This window comes from Pristiophorus japonicus, chromosome 8 (genome assembly GCF_044704955.1).
Source record: "Pristiophorus japonicus isolate sPriJap1 chromosome 8, sPriJap1.hap1, whole genome shotgun sequence".
NCBI lineage: Eukaryota > Metazoa > Chordata > Chondrichthyes > Pristiophoridae > Pristiophorus > Pristiophorus japonicus.
Genome location: NC_091984.1, coordinates 207,267,000 through 207,288,212, shown reverse-complemented (window position 1 = coordinate 207,288,212; position 21,213 = coordinate 207,267,000). Strand labels below are relative to the sequence as shown.

At 45.7% G+C, this 21,213-nt stretch overlaps 1 protein-coding gene across 1 annotated transcript in view; it reads right to left on the bottom strand.

Annotated features, from left to right (window-relative positions):
* Window positions 1-21,213, bottom strand: part of cux2b (cut-like homeobox 2b) — a 299,039-nt gene that overhangs the window by 101,911 nt on the left and 175,915 nt on the right. Inside the window, exon 4 of the mRNA XM_070887855.1 lies at window positions 8,423-8,501. Within this exon, the coding sequence (XP_070743956.1) occupies window positions 8,423-8,501 (79 nt within the window). The remainder of the gene's footprint in view (window positions 1-8,422; window positions 8,502-21,213) is intronic.

Here is a 21,213-nt window from a genome sequence, read left to right as displayed (position 1 = left end):
TGCCGATCACTCGTCGCAAGTCCGCCACGAACTTCCTGCTCCTTTGCTTTACCAGGGCCTCGCCGATGCTCCCTGCCCACGCTCCAAACGATGACCTGGGTCCTGATGACGTCACCCGGTCGCCCACCTCGAAGCCATCGCACACTTGGAGCGTTGAAGACTGATTTCACCCCCTTAGTTTCTTTTGGGGTCAGATTGATTCTAAGATGGCAAGACTGGTAATACGGGATTAGGGTTGAGTTGATCCTCTGTGACAGGCCTGGTAATATGATACCAGAGTCAAGCAGGTCAACTCCTGGGTGCTGTTAATGATTGATCTGGCTCATTGATGGGTCCTGGGGGATTGGAGGACAGCCCTTCACTGGGGACTGGAAGCTTTCCCACTCAGCCTCAGGGAACGACAAGCTACTTCCCTAATCAAATCATCCTCGATACGAGGGACCGCCTAAGAAGAAAGGATAGGGTGGTCCTGGCTAGGCAAGTAGCAGGAAGCTCATCAGAGCTCTGTGGTAGCGAGCAGGGTGGGTTTACCATATTAAACCAGGAATATCCCGGTACACAATTGGGGGGTTCATAAACCCATGTTCTTTCCAACTCTCAACAACAACCGCAACAACTTGTATTTATATAGCGCCTTTAACGCAGTGAAATGTCCCAAGGCACTTCACAGGAGTATAATGAGATAAAAAACTGACACCGAACCACATAAGTAGAAATTAGCATAGGTGAACAAAAGTTTGGTCAAAGAGGTAGGTTTTAAGGAGAGTCTTGAAGAAGGAAAGGGAGGTAGAGAGGTGGAGAGGTTTAGGCAGGGAGTTCCAGAGCTTGGGACCTAGGCAACACAAGGCACGGCCACAAATGGGTGAGCGATTATAATCAGTGATGCTCACGAGGGCAGAATTAGAGGAGCTCAGGTATCTCAGGGGGCTGTGGGGCTAGGGAGATTACATAGATAGGGAGGGGCGAGACCATGGAGAGATTTGAAAATAAGGATGAGAATTTTGAAATCGAGGCGTTACTTAACCGGAAGCCAATGTAGGTCAGCAAGCACAGGGATGATTGGTTAGTGGAACTTGGGAGTAGGGATTAGGTTAAGCGGCCTGTCCTTAGGGAGGGCATGTGTGCATTCCATATAAGCCAAACAGAATCTCTACTTATGTGGATTTGTCAGTAGCTTGGTTTGGAGACTTTTGAGCATACTGATGGGTTTATTGTGTACTTCAGACATCTAACTGACCAATAACAAGCTGAAGTGATGAACCACCTGAGTTTTGATGGCATGATTTAGGACATTAGAAGAACACAATTAGATTAGTACATCAACTGCAATAATCCAAGATATACTATATCTAGGGGGCCTTTGGAGATCCACATAAATCAATACACAATATTGGGGCTGAAATTGATGGCCTTACCGCCGACTGCTGCCGACATTCCTCTGCTCGAACCGCCCAGTGCCATTTTTGTCGTGGCCTGGAGCGGGCGGGAGGGGAGAGCCGCAGGGAAGCGCCCACCGACCTCAGCAGACAGCCGATGCGTGCAAGTACACTCCCGCCCGCCGAGATGCCAGATTGGTGCGGGCTGGAGTCAGCGGCAGACGGCTGAGCGCAGGCAGCTCTGTCCTCAACGGTAAGTGTGAAGATGCTGTAAAAAAAGGTTGGTGAAGTTTATTTAAATTATTTCTTTACAGGTACTTACCTGAATGGAGTCCCCTGAAGGTCGTCAGATGTTTTTTTTTAAATATTTAATGCTTTTTATTTTTAGTTTCTTGACCCTCCGTGGGCCCGACTCTATCCTCGGCGGCACTTGGGCAGTAAGCGCCTTTGCCGCCGAGAATGGGAGCTCCCGCCGGCTGCCACCCAGATTGGTGGCGTACGTCGCAGATTTGCCGTCCGCCGCCCTTCGAGGGACCTGGGTGATGAAAATCCCGCCCGAAGAACCGTCAGGACCTCGGCTGCCATCGGCTGTCTTTTGGGCGGCACTTGGGCGGGCAGAGGCCTTCATCAATTTCAGCCCCATTGTATTTAGTATTGAAAATTGCCACGTGTTTTGGATATTTGACTTGTGCAGTGTATCTGTGAGGATCGGACTCCCGGATGTCTTTTCTATGACTAAGCAGAAATGGATTTATTGCATCTCTTCCACCAGACAAGGAGGAGAACTTAATCCTCTTTGATTACATGCAGCTCACAAAAGCCCTGTCCAGCTGCCTCTACCCTTTTGGGTTGACGAACAAACAATAAAAGAAAGAGTTTACCAGGTAAGAGCCGCATTTGACCTCACCGGAAGAATCCACCTGACAGCGCTGTGCTGTTAAACCATGTGCCTTTACCCCACAACCACAATATTTGTATCTTTACAAGTGGATTCCCGAAGGATACCCTCAAACCTCATCCTGAAATATCATCTGACAGCCAGAAGCATGCCGCACAAAGTGCAAAGCTTGGCAAATAAAGGTTTGCTGGCTTCATTTAAACAATAATTTGTTACAGCAAGGCAGTTTGGCTTGTGTTCTGGAAAAGTGTGACCTTTGATAAAAAAAAACTGGGAACATCAAGATGGGGAGGGGTGGGGGAAGAGAAGGAAAATAACTGTGGAACTTTGCATTAAATAATTTCTCCTTTCATAGCAATAACTCTCACGAATAGACCAAACAAAGGTATGAATGGAGTCCTAGCGCTGGAAATATGTCACTTGTATATTTACACAAAAATGAGCAAACTTGCAAAACTACAAATGCTGCAGTCTAGCACAAAACCAACCAGCGGAGGAATGGAGCTGAAATGATCAGTCTTTGGACAGGAAACCTGCTGGAAGCGACAACGATTTGATATTCTAATTACTTTTCAAACAAAATTATATCGTAAAAGCTCAATGCAGGTCACTTAATAACACAGGAACCCCACCCGATAATGAAGGTCAAGTCACCTGCAAGTGCAATTTCAAAGTATACATTAATTATACTGCTGGAGTTCATGTGGACCTATAGCTGGTTTCATCCTTCTGGTGGTATTTGATTTCCCACAATACAAGGAGTTAACTTGAAAATTCTCAGCTGTAATTTCCCAAGACGCCTCTTCAATGTTATTTTTTTTATTTTGGTTGACAAACTCAAGAGAAGGGTCAAGGCCTGTCACAAATAGAAAACTCCGGGATTGGAAACAGAAACATAACTAATGAGGGGGCGGGGGGGGGTGGTGAATACGGGAACCTTTTCCTTTTCCTTTGCCAATATTGTCTGTCCCCTTGCTTCAAACTCCAGAAATGTTCCTGATAGCCCTCACTCCCAACTCCTAATGTAGTTCTTTCCAAGTTGCAAGAACATGGACCTTTATACATAGTTGGCGAAGAGGTGGTTTTGTAGAAGGGGCTTGAATCCTAAGAGCCTGAAGATGTAGGAGGAAGGATAAGCGTGGAAGATTGGGAGTTCCACAGTCGTGAGGTTCTGGGAAAGAGCAAGTCAGAGCGGGAGAGTGTATCACATGTCCCAATTTTAGTACAGTTAGGATGTAGTGAGGAGGAAAACACATGGGACCACTGATTTCCACATGGGAGGAATGTTCAAAGCTGCGCTGGCTTCAATACTATTGGTAAAACTGAGAATGAGAGTGAGAGGGGAGAGCAAGAAAAGAGAGAAACAAGTAACAGAGAAATAAAACAGCAAGAGATATTGGGGCTGAACTTCCCCTTTCCATAAGGTCTGTGGTCACCTGAAAGTAGCGGCCATGGGTCGGTGCGGACTGGCCGCCGAGTCTCCGCGGAGTGGGCCGCCATTTTAGGAATTGCCCTTCCTCGGTTTTGGAGCGGCATGCAGGCACCAACCACTTACTGACCGGCGGCAACCATTTCCCGAAATTGCTCCGCGGGAGTAGCGCTGCTGGTCGGTGCCACTGACTGCTTTTGCTGTCGGTACCCTCGCTGCGGCTGGCCGGCATGGCCGCCCTTAAAGGGGAGGTGACGCTGCCGGCGACTCCGTGTTTTTTTTTGTCGGCCGACTGCCAGGTCCAGCTGACAATTATGCCCGCGGGTTCGGCCGGGCTGCCAACAGGCCACTTACTGAAGGGGCGCGACGTTGTGACACGTCAGCGCGATGCTGGTGACCCGCAGCCGACCAGAACACCGCCCCAAGCCAAAACAAAAATTCCAAGGTGTGAATTTTTCCGGGATCTCCGCCCCATGGACCTGGGGCGGGGCGAAACTTTCAGCCCCAGAGAATGTAAGAGGAAGATGGGACAGATTCTGAGGGAAGAACTAAAGAGATGGAGAGAAAAAGAGAAAGGAAGCGAGAAAGATGGCGAGGAACAGTGAGAGGAGAGGTGAGGGAAACAGGAGAGATAGGAAGTCAAAGAGAGAAAGAGAACATTAAAAGGCAAGAAGAATGAGAGTGCGGAGAAAGGAGAAATAAAGAGAAAGAAATGAGCAAGACAGTGAGAAAAATAGAGAAATGAGAAGATAGCGAGGGAGGGGGAAAGGGAGCGGGGGAGGGGGAAAGAGAGCGGGGGAGGAGGAAAGGGAGCAGAGAGGGGAATGAGAGCGAGGGAGAGGAAAAGGGAGCGAGGGAGGGGGAAAGGGAGCGAGGCAGGGGGAAAGGGAGCGAGGCAGGGGGAAAGGGAGCGAGGCAGGGGGAAAGAGAGCGAGGCAGGGGGAAAGGGAGCGAGGCAGGGGGAAAGGGAGCGAGGGAGGGGAAAAGGGAGCGAGGGAGGGGGATAGGGAGCGAGGGAGAGGAAAAGGGAGCGAGGGAGAGGAAAAGGGAGCGAGGGAGAGGAAAAGGGAGCGAGGTGGGGAGGAAGGGAGCGAGGAAGGGGAAAAGGAAGCGAGGGAAGGAAAAAGGGAGCGAGGGAGGGGGAAAGGGAGCGAGGGAGGGAAAAGGGAGCAAGGGAGGGGAAAGGGAGCGAGGGAGGGGAAAAGGGAGCGAGGGAGAGGAAAAGGGAGCGAGGGAGGGGAAAAGGGAGCGAGGGAGGGGAAAAGGGAGCGAGGGAGGGGGAAGGGAGCGAGGGAGGGGGAAGGGAGCGAGGGAGGGGAAAAAGGAGCGGGGGAGGGAAAAAAGGAGCGGGGGAGGGGAAAAGGGAGCGAGGGAGGGGAAAAGGGAGCGATGGAGGGGGGAAGGGAGCGAGGGAGGGGGAAGGGAGCGAGGGAGGGTGAAAGTGAGCGAGGGAGGGGGAAAGTGAGTAAGCGAGGGGGAAAGTGAGCGAGGGAGGGGGAAAGGGAGCGAGGGAGGGGGAAAGGGAGCGAGGGAGGGGGGAAAGGGAGCGAGTGGGGGGGAAGGGATAGAAAGAGAAGGAAAGAGGGAGATGAGAGAGAGAAAGCGAAAAAGAGGAAGGGAGAGGGGAAATAAATCCTTGAACCGTTTCAGATACCTTTTTCTACATGTTTAAGAGTGCTGCATTTACAGCTACAAAAATTTTAAAAAGCACCCCAGGTGAATTTCTGTAATTAAATACAACTCCGTTATTCTCTTTTACAACACACAATTTTACTGCAAGTATTTTCTAATGAAGCTGTCTTGCAAATTACCTCATTATACTCCTCTACTGCTAGATTCCTAATAGATGAAATTGACCTAAAATAAAGAAGGACCACTGGAAACAAGATAGCACCGTATGGTGGAAATAGCATCAACGTGATCACTGTGAACGCTGCACAGAATGTACCTTAACAGAGCTGCGTGACCCTTCACCTCAGTAATGATGTGTCCAATATGTAGATCTGGTCATAGCTGTAAATGGCTACAGCGGTGTTAAATTTCCATTTTATGGGATTAGTATAAACTGGTCAAACTAGACATGAAATGCTAAGCTTTAATTACTACCCGTGAATTCTGCTGTAAATTTAATCACCAACATTAAGAAAATGTTATTTCCTCACATTTTAGGATTTTTTAACTCTTTTTTTTAAACCGAGATTCACAATTAAATATTGGAGTCTTAAAAGTAAAGTATATTCACACAAAAAGCACCAAAATCAAAAGGTAGTTTAAATGTGAATAGGCAGACATTGAAGTTGTTTCCCTGAAGACCAAAGGCATTAAGCAATTATAGTTAGCCTGTCTTGATAATGAATAAATAACTCACACACATTTTGTTGGGAAGTCCTTAGTCCCGAGGGCTCAGCAGGGGTTGTAGGGCTTGGGCCCTCCTTCAAGTTATGGACAGAGGGAGATGAAATAGGGATAAAAACACAAACTGCTTTTTAAAAACAGAATCTGCTTTCACCCAGAAACAGGAGCTGAATATGCAGAAGGGCAGTGAGAAGTTATTTTGTTCTAGCCACTGATGTAGAAGCATAGTGTATTCAGTGTGGCTGATCATAACTGTTGCTTTGCATGCTCTCTTGCTGTGAAATAAAAGTAGCTTCACAATTCGTATTGGCCTCATCTTACCAAGTGATTTATTGGTCCGCTTTGGAGAGGCACATGTAACCGACATGAATATCCAGTTCCATTCTATCCTTGTGTTAGATATTGGGCGGTAGAGACACATCCCTAACTGCAAGAATCTCAGACTGCTGACGGGATGGAATATCAATTGGGGAGTTCTTTCAGAATGAAAATATTTTGCCTGCATCATGACTGCAGAATGATTTGTACTTCTACACTTTGAATAGAAATCCTTATATCTACGAATGATTATTTTAGAAGGGAATTCCTGGGGAGTATAGCTGCATGTCCATTGAAAACGTTATTTCTGGTGTAATCGCTCAACCATTGGTGGCCGTGCCTTCTATTGCCTAGGCCCTAGGCTTTTGGAACTCCCTGCCTAAATCTCTCCACCTCTCTACCTCTCTTTCCTCCTTCAAGACACTCCTTGACCTGCGCTAATTTCTACTTATGCGGCTTGGTGTCAAATTTTTATCGCATAACACTCCTGTGAAGCGCCTTGGGACGTTTCACTACGTTAAAGGCGCTATATAAATACAAGTTGTTGTTGTTGTGTAATACCTAATACACAACAGATTATGTACAACATTCATTCATCTCGCTATTACTGCTTGTGCAGTTCACACTGCTGCTTTTGCATGTCCTTTCCTATAGGTCCAAATTACAGCACAAACTTTCCATAGGGTCTTAATCCTCCATGTTGATGGATCATTTATAGCTCGGGTCCCTTCAGGAAACAACTGTCAACTTGAAAAATCCTTTTAAAAAAACCTTGTGCAGGACCTCAAAGGGATAGCATTGAGTTCTGCTATTCGAGCTAATGCTAGAGAGTTTGCAAATAGAAATGACAGGCATAGAAACAGGTATAAAGTGAATGATTCATAGCATGTTTATAATGGAGAAATCAGCAGTCACGAACACGCAGTAATTTACAGCTAGCAGTTCACTTATAGCCTCTCCAAATTCTGACATTAATTATGGTATTTGCACATTCACTCGTCTTTTGACTTTACTCCCACCTTCAAGAACAACTTTAAAAGGATTCATGGCTTAATACTTTAATTACAGATGCACAGACACAGTGATCATATATTTGCTGAATTAAGAACCCTCCTTGCATTCTTTCAGAATTTGTTTTGATTTCAGCCTTCGTCAAAAAAAAGTCAGAACTTTCAAAATGACAACAATGAATGGAAGTGCATTATAAAAACACAGGAGCATTATGACATGTCAAACAGATGCCTCTGTGTGGCCTTAGAGAGTAATTACTGCCCGAGAGTTGCAAAACTACAAAGTAACATCCCGTTCTCGTGATGTCACACAGTGTGAGGGCCTTGAACTTTTTCCTTGATGGTTCCCGCACCTCCCCCACATTATTCAACATGTACAGAATTAGCCTGCTTGTGGGAGGATTATTTTGGTACCAGCTGCAGTTGCTAACATGCTGCATGTCCTTGATGTGCGAGGAGTTTCACATCGAAGGGTATTAACACCCTGCAAGGTTGATTAAAAAGAGCATTAAATGAGTTTTCTCGTAGAATAAATGCGGGAACTCCAGTGTAAATTCTAAACGATACCATACACAGAGTAAAACAAAAGCCATTTCTCTTTCATCACATGACCTCAAGTTACTTGTGGCTGAGAACTTTACCACCATTTTATATTCAACACGATTTTGTACTTCCCTCCTCAAACACTACTCAAGTTTGGAATAAACTGATTTGTTGCTGGTGAGTTATCGGACATAAACTAACTTGTGATGTTGGTGACTTAGGGCCACTCGTTCTTTGGGTTCCATCACATCTCATGTTTTTATAAACCTCTACTTGCACACATCGTAATAATAAATGAATATCAAGCTGTAATACATCAAAAAACACAACAGCAAATTGCACGGAACAGGATACACAGAATATGCTTCAATGTTATGAGTTTAACAGTCTGAGTTGAACACTGAATAATGCATAAAAATTGCTTCGCACAGACATTCTGCTATGTGAGAAGAGCTATTATTACAGATGGATCAATATCTAAATGTCTTCTTACCTGGTGCTTCTATTAATTGCTTGTAAACATTAAGAAAGGCCGCCTCAGCCTCCTTGCTTCTTTTACTAAGTGCTACCACCTGGAAAAAGAACAATTACGAAAGATTTATATCTTCAATCATTATGATGATTTACATTAGATCAGCAGCGACAGACCCATTAAGTGCAGGCCCAGAACCTGCACTTGCAAACAAACAGGAGTAATGACAGCCGACTGATACCCAATAATTGGAACATGAGCAGCGAAAACCAGAAATCCAGCTGACCACGTGACGCCAACCCATGAAGTTAATGTAGGAGAGAACCCAATAGGGGCACCGAGGACCCTGTGCATGTTTTCAATGCTGTCCAGTCCCCCCACCCCACAGGCACAGCCTAACCCACTCACATGTTTTCACATCCCGACTGAGCTGGATTAATCACAAGGAAAACCTCCACACAAAAGAGAAATCCATGAAAGTTACTCCAAATTCATCCGTTAACAGAACAGAGAAATCCACCAAGAAAAATTCTAACAATTTTTCTTAAGCAGGGTCAATGGGTGTCTCGGAATGATTGCTTACAAGCACCTGGGGGCAGTCCGTGCTCTGCAGTAACTCAATGAAAAATGAGTAGAGGTGAGATGTGTAACCTGGGGTTCTGACTCAGCGCCTGGAGGGCCAATCGGCACGTGTGATTACTGCTCTTTCAGTAAAGATCTGGGTCTAATTCAGGTTGCTTAGTTCTCTCTGTGGTTCCCTAAGGCGTGATGGCCAATTCAAACTTCAACACAAAACAAGCATCTTAAACAAAAACAACAATCTCATCTTCTGACCCAAATTACAGATGCCCAGATTTAAAAGGTTTATTGCGGATTCTTTGGACATTGGTCTCATAATGTCGAAACAAAGTCAGGAAAGAGTGTAAATGCACACAACAGGTCTGTCGACATCTATAAACGAGAAAAGGTAGATTAACATTTCAGGTATAACCTTTCATCAACTGTTCTGACAAAGGGGTTATACCCAGAACGCTAACCTGACTTCCCACAGAGTGCTGCCTCTTTCTAGCATTTCAGCACTGGCAGTTTTTTCTTACCCTTTATATTCATCAATGTTTTTAAGGTTAACTTAATTAAGCATCACCACATCTGGTAAATTCTGAACCACGGCTTACAAGCTTCACATTTCAGAGAAACGTCACTATGTTATATAGAGCCAACTCCTTAAATCAAGTGAGCTTAGAGGGCTGGATCTCTGGCAACATTGAACCAAGGAGAAAGACTGCAGCCTGTTAAATGTACGTTGGCAAAAGGGTTGAGATCTGAGCAAAAGGGAGCCCATGCAAGCACTAAGTGATCTATTGGTACATATGGCTGCCTGCTTGCTTTATGCAATCAATGCCAATTTGAGCTTGAGGTACACATTTACCAACTGTGGTTCAATAATATAAAAAATAAATTAAAATTAAATTCAATAGCAACTTTGTAAGAGTCAGGCCGCAGTTCAACAACAGCAGCTGTCAGGGTGGCTGCCAAGGGTTAACTTCCGCACTATCCATAAAGTTTAATGTTACCCGTAGACTACCATTTCATTGATTGTATCCCAGAGTAAGATTTTAAAAATGTAAGCTTTGTTTTCGGATGCCAAAATAATCAACTGTGTAGAACACACAAATCACAATTATTATCTGCAGGGACTGGCAAGGACTTCACTGAAGTCCACAACATTCAGGGACTGTTCCAAGCAGGATGAGGATAGCCACAGATTACAGCCTCTCACACAATGCGCACGCCTGCATTTTACATTAACACATTTTAAAAGCTGTCCATTAAACTTCTCCCTGACATACTAATGGACAAATCACAAATGTATTAATAGTATGTTTCCAATGCAATTTCCAATATTTTCCTCTTCAGTTACTGACATGAATGCAACTAACTCATTGGCAACCTGATTTCTGTCAAGAGTATTGTCCAGACACTGGACTTCGTACAGGAAAGACAAGTGTTTACCAAGTCAGAAAAAGTCTGGCAGCTTTTCTTCCCACCCTCAAAACCCCCCCAAAATGTCCACTTGTGGCCTCCTACAGCACAAAGCTATTTATAACTGGCACCCAAGGAGTAATATAACAAACAATTATTTAAATTTGTTGTATCATCAGGAATTTCAATGATAGAAACTGTAGTTTTACAATCAGATGTGGATTTCTGAAACAGTATCACATCTGGCCATAGCTCCTCACTCAGCAGAAAACCCAGTGAAATGAAAGATGTGTGAGGAATAGATGACTTGGCGACAGATCTAATTAATCTATTAACGTGTCGTATAACGAGTGTGATGCTGCAACTTCCCGTGCAAGCAGAGACCACGCACTCCCTCAAAAGGGAGCGGGGGAAACAGTGACTGGTCATAGAGTGGTATTGGTGGAAAATTGTGGGTTGATGTCCTGACTATCGCTCAGAGAATGGTGCATACTGTGAGAGAGAAAGTAATAAAGAGCTCACTTGACATTCACACGTGGATAGTTTCCAGTGGGAGGGGGTCATAAAGAACAACCAAAAATGAAGAACCCTGACTGAATTTTGCCCTCACTAGCCCAAAAGCACATCATATGTGGACTGAGATCAGCCAACTCAGCACAGACCAGGCATCGTGCTTGTCTGTCCAGTTCAGTGAGGCCACACTGGAAGAGGCAGTCCTAACGTAAGTGTGATTGTATTTTCTTTAAAAGAAAAATTTCCGATTAATGTTGTGGTGACGTGGGCTATTTATTGGGAATGTTTTTGTGGGTGTTTTTTTACTTCCTAGGCGTCTCTTGGAGTGCTCCCGGCCTGGCTCTTGAGCTCGGGATTTTCCCATGCTAGCGCCCAAGAGAGATGTACAACCCTTCCCTAAGGGCCCAGCTGCCCAATTTTGATAACTGAAGCACAAACTATTCCCGGGCACAAACTTTACCGCCCTGCCACTCTGACCATCCCAAAATCATCAAAGCCGAAAATCCAGTCCTAGGGGTTTCAACATGAAACTCTTGTCTAGTTTGCTGAGCAGACACCGCAGTATCTGATGCACAAGCCACATTTTCATGTGGGTTTGTAAATCTGATGGTGTGACTTGTGCACCCATGTGCAAGGCTTTGCTGTTGAAACACTGGTCGGTATGGCCTAATGAAAGAAATGAATTCCGAGAATACACGGTCTTCTGCTCACTTCATTCAGAAGTAAAATAAACATTTGTTGAACTCTTGCTTAAGAGGTTACTGATGGCCAAGGTAGAAATCAAAACAATGAATACCATTGGTTATCCACACACATATAATATATGGTGTTAATGCTCATTCCACAGCCCTGGAACAGGATAATTGATTGCTCTGTAAATTCCACTTAATCATCTCTTAAGGAAGCATGACACAAACTTACTTAGAAGCTACTTTTATATTCACTGGGTTTTTGATTCACGTTTTGAGAGACCGACCCCTGTGTGATTTCCCTTTTAACAATCTGCATTAGGAGCCCCCCCCTGTAAGGACACTGGGCTCTTCTGTATAATAATGGGAGACCCAGAGTGCAAACATGCGGGACTGACTCCCTTCATTTATTTTACTGTAAGAAGTGGCATTAACCCGCTGGCAGATTCACTGCAGTCAGCTGCACTCCCATAGTGTAAAAGTGCCTATAAACTAACCCAGAGAAGATCACGTGCTGGAATGGACTGCAAATGATGCGCAACACTTCTGCAAAATGAGCATCAAACCTCTCTCACATCCTTATGGAAGAGATCCTGTAACAAACCGTTGCCACGGAGATGTCCAGCACAAGCCTCCTCATCACCGCAGAAACGGTTGAATGGCTTTCAGCCTGCCCTCCAACTGTTAGGACCAAATCTTAGGACTTGTCTGCGCCTCACGAACAACTGCCAATAAGCTCCAGCCAGACATACGTTGCAAAACATTTTCACTTGTACATGTTCACTTCAACCCCTTGTACCCACTAATGCCTCAGGCTTCAACGGAGCTTCAGAACAAGCACCTGCCAATATCACCAGGCCTTGTCAGAAAATCCGATTATCACTTGGCTGCTGCCCAAGCAACTGAAAGCCATTTCACGCAAGAGCCCTTGATTTGGAAGATCTTTCTCTGCAGGCCTCTCAGACCTTAATTGGAAGAAGAATACTGACCCCTGGATCCCTGAGGTAAGCAAAGGCTGACAAACAAATATGGAATGCGTAACTGTGCGGCAAAAATTTCATCACTAATTAGAAGTAAAACCTGTCCTGTGGCTCATGGCAAATGCCATCCCAGAATTCTGTCATAATTAGCACCGGAGATGCAGCACCTTTTCATGCAGGCATACGTTGGGTATATTTCAGAACTTACAGAGAGGTACAGCTTTTCCTCAACGTGTTAAGAATTCTAACAATGCCCCTCATGTTTACATCAAAATCTTGTCAAACCTTAATAAAAGGCCTGTGATACAGAAAAAAAATGCGTTGGTTATATTTAAGAAGTACTCATATTAATCAAAGCTAAAATGTAGGTGAATAGCATGCGTGAAACTTCCCTTTTTTTTCTTTGCTCTTTTCACGTTCAACATTACGGAACAAAACAAAAATCATAACTGGCATTTTCAGTCACGGGACGAGCATAAGAAATAGGAGCAGGAATAGGCCATACGGCCCCTCGAGCCTGATCCACCATTCACTAAAATCATGGCTGATGTTCTACCTCAACTCCACTTTCCCACTCAATCCCCATATTCCTTGAAGCCTGAAAAAGGTAACTGGGGTTTGAGAGGTTTCAATTCGTCTTGTCCCGGTGCTTACTGACTGACACAACCCAGCTTAACAATACGAAGGAAAAATAAAATGCAAAGTCAATTCTTTTTCTTAAATAATTACTTCGACAGCCAAAGTGTAGGGTGCCTGCCCCATACATCATCATCGGCAATCCCTTGAACGAGAATGACTTGCTTCCACGAGTTCACAGATGTTTCAATGAAGGCTGGAAGATGCCTGTGCGTGGATTTTTTTAACGTGTGGTGACCGTTGCACATCAGCCACCACACGGGCTCGACAGAGCTAGGTCTTGGTCCAGTGGCAAGGGTGCGCCGAGTGTTTTGTGGCAGAGGAGCGCTGAGAGATCATGGTAGAAGTGCGCCGAATGTTTGTGGCGGAGGAGCGTCGAGAGAACGTGGCAGAGGTGTGGCAAATGAGGGTACGGGGCCTAGAAGAGCCGAGGGCCCAGGGGCAGCACGGGCCAGCCCACACTGTGATATGTGTGTGCACTAGGTCCGTGCAGCAGAGCTAGTCTCCAATCGTCCTGCTCCATACATGTTTTCAATGACTGACAAGCCTGAAGTTGAGATTTTTTTATCAGCCAATTAGCTTTAAAAATGTTACATCTATGCAACTAAAGGATCAGTTTTCAACAGTACTTACCTTAGATGCTTTCCAGGCCCCTTCCCTCCCCTCTTCTCTCAAATGCGGCAATTCCAATAACAGTACTATTCCACAGCTCCCAGACACCCTTGAGAAGCTCACCCAAGTGACTATTCACGAGTGAATGTGGAGAGCATGTCAACAGGCTACCCTACTCCATTAAATCCACGTGGTTTAAACCTAATGAACCTTCAAGTTGAAAAACTAGGTTCATTATCCGAATTTTAAACATGAAATTAAATTTTTTTGTGATAAATTACAGATTATTTAGTAATTATATATATGAAGGAAGCATGTGTCACACATTTAGGGGAGGACAGAGATTTGAAAATGGGCACCAGACAAAATTCTGAATTGTTGGCTTGTGTTTTAGCAAATTATTCTTGAAATCTAATCTGTGATATGTAGATTATGGTCACACATCAGAGGCAGTTTTATATTGTTTAAATGACAGTGTTAAAATGTATTACATAACATAGCATCAATCCTCTATGCAAAAGGTATAGGAATACTTTCTGGCAGTACAGGTTGAGCGTCCGAAATCCGGAAACCTTGGGACCGAGGCTGTTCCGGATTCCGGGTATTTACGGAGTTTGGAACGTCTTTGCCTGGGTCGAAGTAGGTGGGGTCTGGCAGCCGAGGTAAGGGGGAGAGGGGGGTGAAGGGGGGAGCCAGGGCCTGGGGCGCGGTCGGGCCGCCGAGGGTCGGGGGTCCGGATTCCGGAACATTTTCCGGTTTCCAGATGACCCCACCACAGATCGGCCTGGTGTCCGGATTCTGCAACATTCCGAACTTTGGAACTCCTGATTTCGGAGGCTCAACCTGTAGTGCATTTGGCCTTATTGAAAGGTGCAAATTTAAATGACGGATAAGGGATTTTGCCCTTACCACCTGTTGAGTATTATTGCTGCCATTACAAATGTATTTTTCAGAGTACAATGCCACTTTTTCAGAAAAAAAGACACTCGTGGTCCTCAAATTAGATTCCACGAAAATCATAGATAAGTATTGAGGAGAAGAGACTTACATAATCTCTGAAGTTACTTAACCAGACATCTCCCTCCACCACTTCAATGCAAAAGGACTAAAATGGGAGTTGCTGTATTACAGTCAAATTTAAATAATAATGTCGGAGCAGCGTCGGTGAGGCGAGTGGGGGGAGGCCTATAAAGGCCCAACGTTGGTGGGAGGCGGCAGTCGGGGCAGCGTCGGTGAGGCGAGTGTGGGGAGGCCTATAAAGGCCCAACATCGGCAGGAGACGGCAGTCGGGGCAGCGTCGGTGTGGCGAGTGTGGGGAGGCCTATAAAGGCCCAACATCGGCAGGAGACGGCAGTCGGGGCAGCGTCGGTGAGGCGAGTGTGGGGAGGCCTATAAAGGCCCAACATCGGCGGGAGGCGGCAGTCGGGGCAGCGTCGGTGAGGCGAGTGTGAGGAGGCCTATAAAGGCCCAACGTTGGCGGGAGGCGGCAGTCGGAACAGCTGCAGCAGGGTGGCAAAAAAGTAGAAAGAAATCGAAAGGTGACGTCACAGACAAGGGGGTAAGTGATTGGTAAGTATCTTTTCTTCTTTCTTTTCTTTATCAGTAAGTAACATTTAGCATTATTGTTGCCAATTTAAGTTTATGTAAGGGTTAAGTCATGGCAGGACAGCTCGGACACATGTTATGCTCCTCCTGTACCATGTGGGGAGTCAGGGACGCTTCCGGTGTCCCTGGCGACTACGTGTGCGGGAAGTGTATCCGCTTCCAGCTCCTGACAGACCGCATTGCGGCACTGGAGCTGCACGTGGATTCACTCTGGAGCATGCACGATGCTGAGAATGATCTGAATAGCACATTTAGTGAGTTGGTCTTACCGCAGGTAAAGGGTCCACAGCCAGATAGGGAATGGAAGACCAACAGGAAGAGCAGTGCAAGGAAGGTAGCGCAGGGATCCCCTGCAGTCATCCCCCTGCAAAACAGATACACCGCTTTGAGTACTGTTGAGGGGGATGACTCATCAGGGGATAGCAGCAGCAGCCAAGTTCATGGCACCGTGGCTGGCTCTGCTGCACAGGAGGGCAGGAAAAAGAGTGGAAGAGCGATAGTGATCGAGGATTCAATTGTAAGGGGAATAGAAGGGAGGGACATCAGTCATTGAAGGTTGGCATGCAGGTACAGCAGGCGGTTAAGAAAGCAAATGGCATGTTGGCCTTCATAGCGAGGGGATTTGAGTACAGGGGCAGGGAGGTGTTGCTACAGCTGTACAGGGCCTTGGTGAGGCCACACCTGGAGTACTGTGTACAGTTTTGGTCTCCTAACCTGAGGAAGGACATTCTTGCTATTGAGGGAGTGCAGCGAAGGTTCACCAGACTGATTCCCGGGATGGCGGGACTGACCTATCAAGAAAGACTGGATCAACTGGGCTTGTATTCACTGGAGCTCAGAAGAATGAGAGGGGACCTCATAGAAACGTTTAAAATTCTGATGGGTTTAGACAGGTTAGATGCAGGAAGAATGTTCCCAATGTTGGGGAAGTCCAGAACCAGGGGTCACAGTCTAAGGATAAGGGGTAAGCCATTTAGGACCGAGATGAGGAGAAACTTCTTCACCCAGAGAGTGGTGAACCTGTGGAATTCTCTACCACAGAAAGTTGTTGAGGCCAATTCACTAAATATATTCAAAAAGGAGTTAGATGAAGTCCTTACTACTAGGGGGATCAAGGGGTATGGCGAGAAAGCAGGAATGGGGTACTCAAGTTTCATGTTCAGCCATGAAGTCATTGAATGATGGTGCAGGCTAGAAGGGCCGAATGGCCTACTCCTGCACCTATTTTCTATGTTTCTATGTTTCTGCGGCCGCAACCGAGACTCCAGGATGGTATGTTGCCTCCCTGGTGCAAGGGTCAAGGATGTCTCGGAGCAGGTGCAGGACATTCTGAAAAGGGAGGGTGAACAGCCAGTTGTTGTGGTGCATATAGGTACCAACGATATAGGGAAAAAACGGGATGAGGTCCTACAAAACGAATTTAGGGAGCTAGGAGTTAAATTAAAAAGTAGGACCTCAAAAGTAGTAATCTCAGGATTGCTATCAGTGCCACGTGCTAGTCAGAGTAGGAATCGCAGGATAGCTCAGATGAATACATGGCTTGAGCAGTGGTGCAGAGGGTAGGGATTCAAATTTCTGGGGCATTGGAACTGGTTCTGGGGGAGGTGGGACCAGTACAAACCAGACGGTCTGCACCTGGGCAGGACTAGAACCAATGTCCTAGGGGGAGTGTTTGCTAGTGCTGTTGGGGAGGAGTTAAACTAATATGGCAGGGGGATGCGAACCTATGCAGGGAGACAGAGGGAAGTAGAATGGGGGCGGAAGCAAAAGATAGAAAGAAGAAAAGTAAAAGTGGAGGGCAGAGAAACTCAAGGCAAAAAACAAAAAGGGCCACATTACAGCAAAATTATAAAGGGGCAAAGTGTGTTAAAAAGACAAGCCTGAAGGCTCTGTGCCTCAATGCGAGGAGTATTCGGAATAAGGTGGACGAATTAACTGCGCAGATAGCAGTTAACGGGTATGATGTGAATGGCATCACGGAGACATGGGTTCAGGGTGACCAAGGTTGGGAACTCAACATCCAAGGGTATTCAACATTTAGGAAGGATAGACAGAAAGGAAAAGAAGGTGGGATGGCTTTGCTGGTTAAAGAGGAAATTAATGCAATAGTAAGGGGGTACATTAGCCTGGATGATGTGGAATCGGTATGGGTGGAGCTGCGGAATTCCAAAGGGCAGAAAACGCTAGTGGGAGTTGTATACAGACCACCAAACAGTAGTAGTGAAGTTGGGGACAGCATCAAACAAGAAATAAGGGATGTGTGCAATAAAGGTACAGCAGTTATCATGGGCGACTTTAATCTACATATTGATTGGGCTAACCAAACTGGTAGCAATGCGGTGGAGGAGGATTTCCTGGAGTGTATTAGCGATGGTTTTCTAGACCAATATGTCGAGGAACTAACTAGAGAGCTGGCCATCCTAGACTGGGTGATGTGTAATGAGAAGGGACTAATTAGCAATCTTGTTGTGCGAGGCCTCTTGGGGAAGAGTGACCATAATATGGTAGAATTCTTTATTAAGATGAAGAGTGACACAGTTAATTCGGAAACTAGGGTCCTGAACTTAAGGAAAGGTATGAGGCGTGAATTGGTTAGAATAGACTGGCAAAGGATACTTAAAGGGTTGACAGTGGATAAGCAATGGCAAACATTTAAAGATCACATGGATGAGCTTCAGCAATTGTACATCCCTGTCTGGAGTAAAAATAAAACGGGGAAGGTGGCTCAACCATGGCTAACAAGGGAAATTAGAGATAGTGTTAAAGCCAAGGAAGTGGCATATAATTTGGCTAGAAAATGCAACAAACCTGAGGACTGGGAGAAATTTAGAATTCAACAGAGGAAGACTAAGGGTTTAATTAAGAGGGGGAAAATAGAGTACGTGAGGAAGTTTGCAGGGAACATAAAAATTGACTGCAAAAGCTTCTATAACTATGTGAAGAGAAAAAGATTAGTGAAGACAAACGTAGGTCCCTTGCAGTCAGATTCAGGTGAATTTATAATGGGGAACAAAGAAATGGCAGACCAATTGAACAAATACTTCGGTTCTGTCTTCACGAAGGAAGACACAAATAACCTTCCGATTGTACTAGGGGACAGTAGGTCTAGTGAGAAGGAGGAACTGAAGGATATCCTTATTAGGCGGGAAATTGTGTTAGGGAAATTGATGGGATTGAAGGCCGATAAGTCCCCAGGGGCTGATAGCCTGCATCCCAGAGTACTTAAGGAAGTGGCCCTAGAAATAGTGGATGCATTGGTGATCATTTTCCAACAGACTATCGACTCTGGATCAATTCCTATGGACTAGAGGGTAGCTAATGTAACACCACTTTTTAAAAAAGGAGGGAGAGAAAACGGGTAATTATAGACTGGTTAGCTTGACATCAGTAGTGGGGAAAATGTTGGAATTAATCGTTAAGAATGAAATAGCAGCGCATTTGGAAAGCAGTGACAGGATCGGACCAAGGCAGCATGGATTTATGAAAGGGAAATCATGCTTGACAAATCTTCTGGAATTTTCTGAGGATGTAATTAGCAGAGTCGACAAGGGAGAACCAGTGGATATGGTGTATTTGGACTTTCAAAGGGCTTTTTGACAAGGTCCCGCACAAGAGATTAGTGTGCAAAATCAAAGCGCATGGTATTGGCGGTAATGTACTGACGTAGATAGAGAACTGGTTGGCAGACAGGAAGCAGAGAGTCGGGATAAACGGGTCCTTTTCAGAATGGCAGGCAGTGACTAGTGGAGTGCCGCAGGGCTCAGTGCTGGGACTCCAGCTCTTTACAATATACATTAACGATTTAGATGAAGGAGTTGAGTGTAATATCTCCAAGTTTGCGGATGACACTAAACTGGGTGGCGGTGTGAGCTGTGAGGAGGACGCTGAGAGGCTGCAGGGTGACTTGGACAGGTTAGGTGAGTGGGCAAATGCATGGCAGATGCAGTATAATGTGAATAAATGTCAGGTTATCCATTTTGGGGACAAAAACACGAAGGCAGAATATTATCTGGATGGCGGCAGATTAGGAAAAGGGGAAGTGCAACGAGACCTGGATGTCATGGTACATCAGTCACTGAAAGTGGGCATGCAGGTACAACAGGCGGTGAAGAAGGCAAATGGTATGTTGGCCTTCATAGCTAGGGGATTTGAGTATAGGAGCAGGGAGATCTTAATGCAGCTGTACAGGGCCTTAGTGAGGCCTCACCTGGAATATTGTGTACAGTTTTGGTCCCCTAATCTGAGGAAGGACATTCTTGCTATTGAGGGAGTGCAGCGAAGGTTCACCAGACTGATTCCAGGGATGGCTAGACTGTCATATGAGGAGAGACTGGATCAACTGGGCCTTTATTCACTGCAGTTTAGAAGGATGAAAGGGGATCTCATAGCAACGTATAAGATTCTGACAGGACTGGACAGGTTAGATGCTGGAAGAATGTTCCCGATGATGGGGAAGTCCAGAACCAGGGGACATAGTCTTAGGATAAGGGATAGGCCATTTAGGACTGAGATGAGGAGAAACTTCTTCACTCAGAGAGTTGTTAACCTATGGAATTCCCTGCCGCAGAGAGTTGTTGATGCCAATTCATTGGATATATTCAAGAGGGAGCTAGATATGGGCCTTACGGCTAAGGGGATCAAGGGGTATGGAGAGAAAGCAGGAAAGGGGGACTGAGGGAATGATCAGCCATGATCTTATTGAATGGCGGTGCAGGCTCGAAGGGCTGAATGGCCTACTCCTGCACCTGTTTTCTATGTTTCTATGTAAATGGCGACATAAACCCTCGAAATAAAATCCAGACCTTTTCATTCAGACACGAAAATACTGCTTTAAGATCCACCTCAATGCTAACACGCCAATTTAGGAAACATTGCGCCCGATATTCCTATTGTACCTCGTTCCATTCTTAGCTATCTAATCATAGCCAGAGAATCACCTGCAACGGCTTCTCTTCCCGCCCCCTCTGGTCTCCCCCAAGGATCTATCCTTGGCCTCCTCCTAGTTCTCATCTACATGTTGTCCCTTGGCGACATCATCTGGAAACACAGCATCAGTTTCCACATGTACTACCTCTTCTCTCGACCCCTCCACGGTCTTCAAGTTGTCAAGACTGCTTGTCCGACATCCAGTTCCAGACGAGCAGAAATTTTCTCCAATTGAATACTGGGAAGACCAAAGCCATTGTTTTCCGTCCCCGCCACAAACTCAGTTCCCTAGCCACTGACTCCATCCCTCTCTCCAACTTCTGTCTGAGGCTGAACCAGACAGTTCACAATCTTGGTGTCATATTTGACCGTGAAATGAGCTTTCAACCACATAAATGAAAACGTAGGACCTCAAAAGCAGTAATCTCGGGATTGCTACCAATGCCACGTGCTAGTCAGAGTAGGAATCGCAGGATAGCTCAGATGAATACGTGGTGCAGCAGGGAGGGATTCAAATTCCTGGGGCATTGGAACCGGTTCTGGGGGAGGTGGGACCATTACAAACTGGACAGTCTGTACCTAGGCAGGACCGGAACCAATGTCCTAGGGGGAATGTTTGCTAGTGCTGTTGGGGTGGAGTTAAACTAATATGGCAGGGGGATGGGAACCAATGCAGGGAGACAGAGGGAAACAAAAAGGAGACAAAAGCAAAAGACAGAAAGGAGATGAGTAAAAGTGGAGGGCAGAGAAACCCAAGGCAAAAAACAAAAAGGGCCACTGAATGTAAAGGGGCTGCAGGAGGGGTCAAAACTAAAAATCATGGTTTAAAAACTAGTATTAAAACACTCTACCTAAACGCACGCAGCAT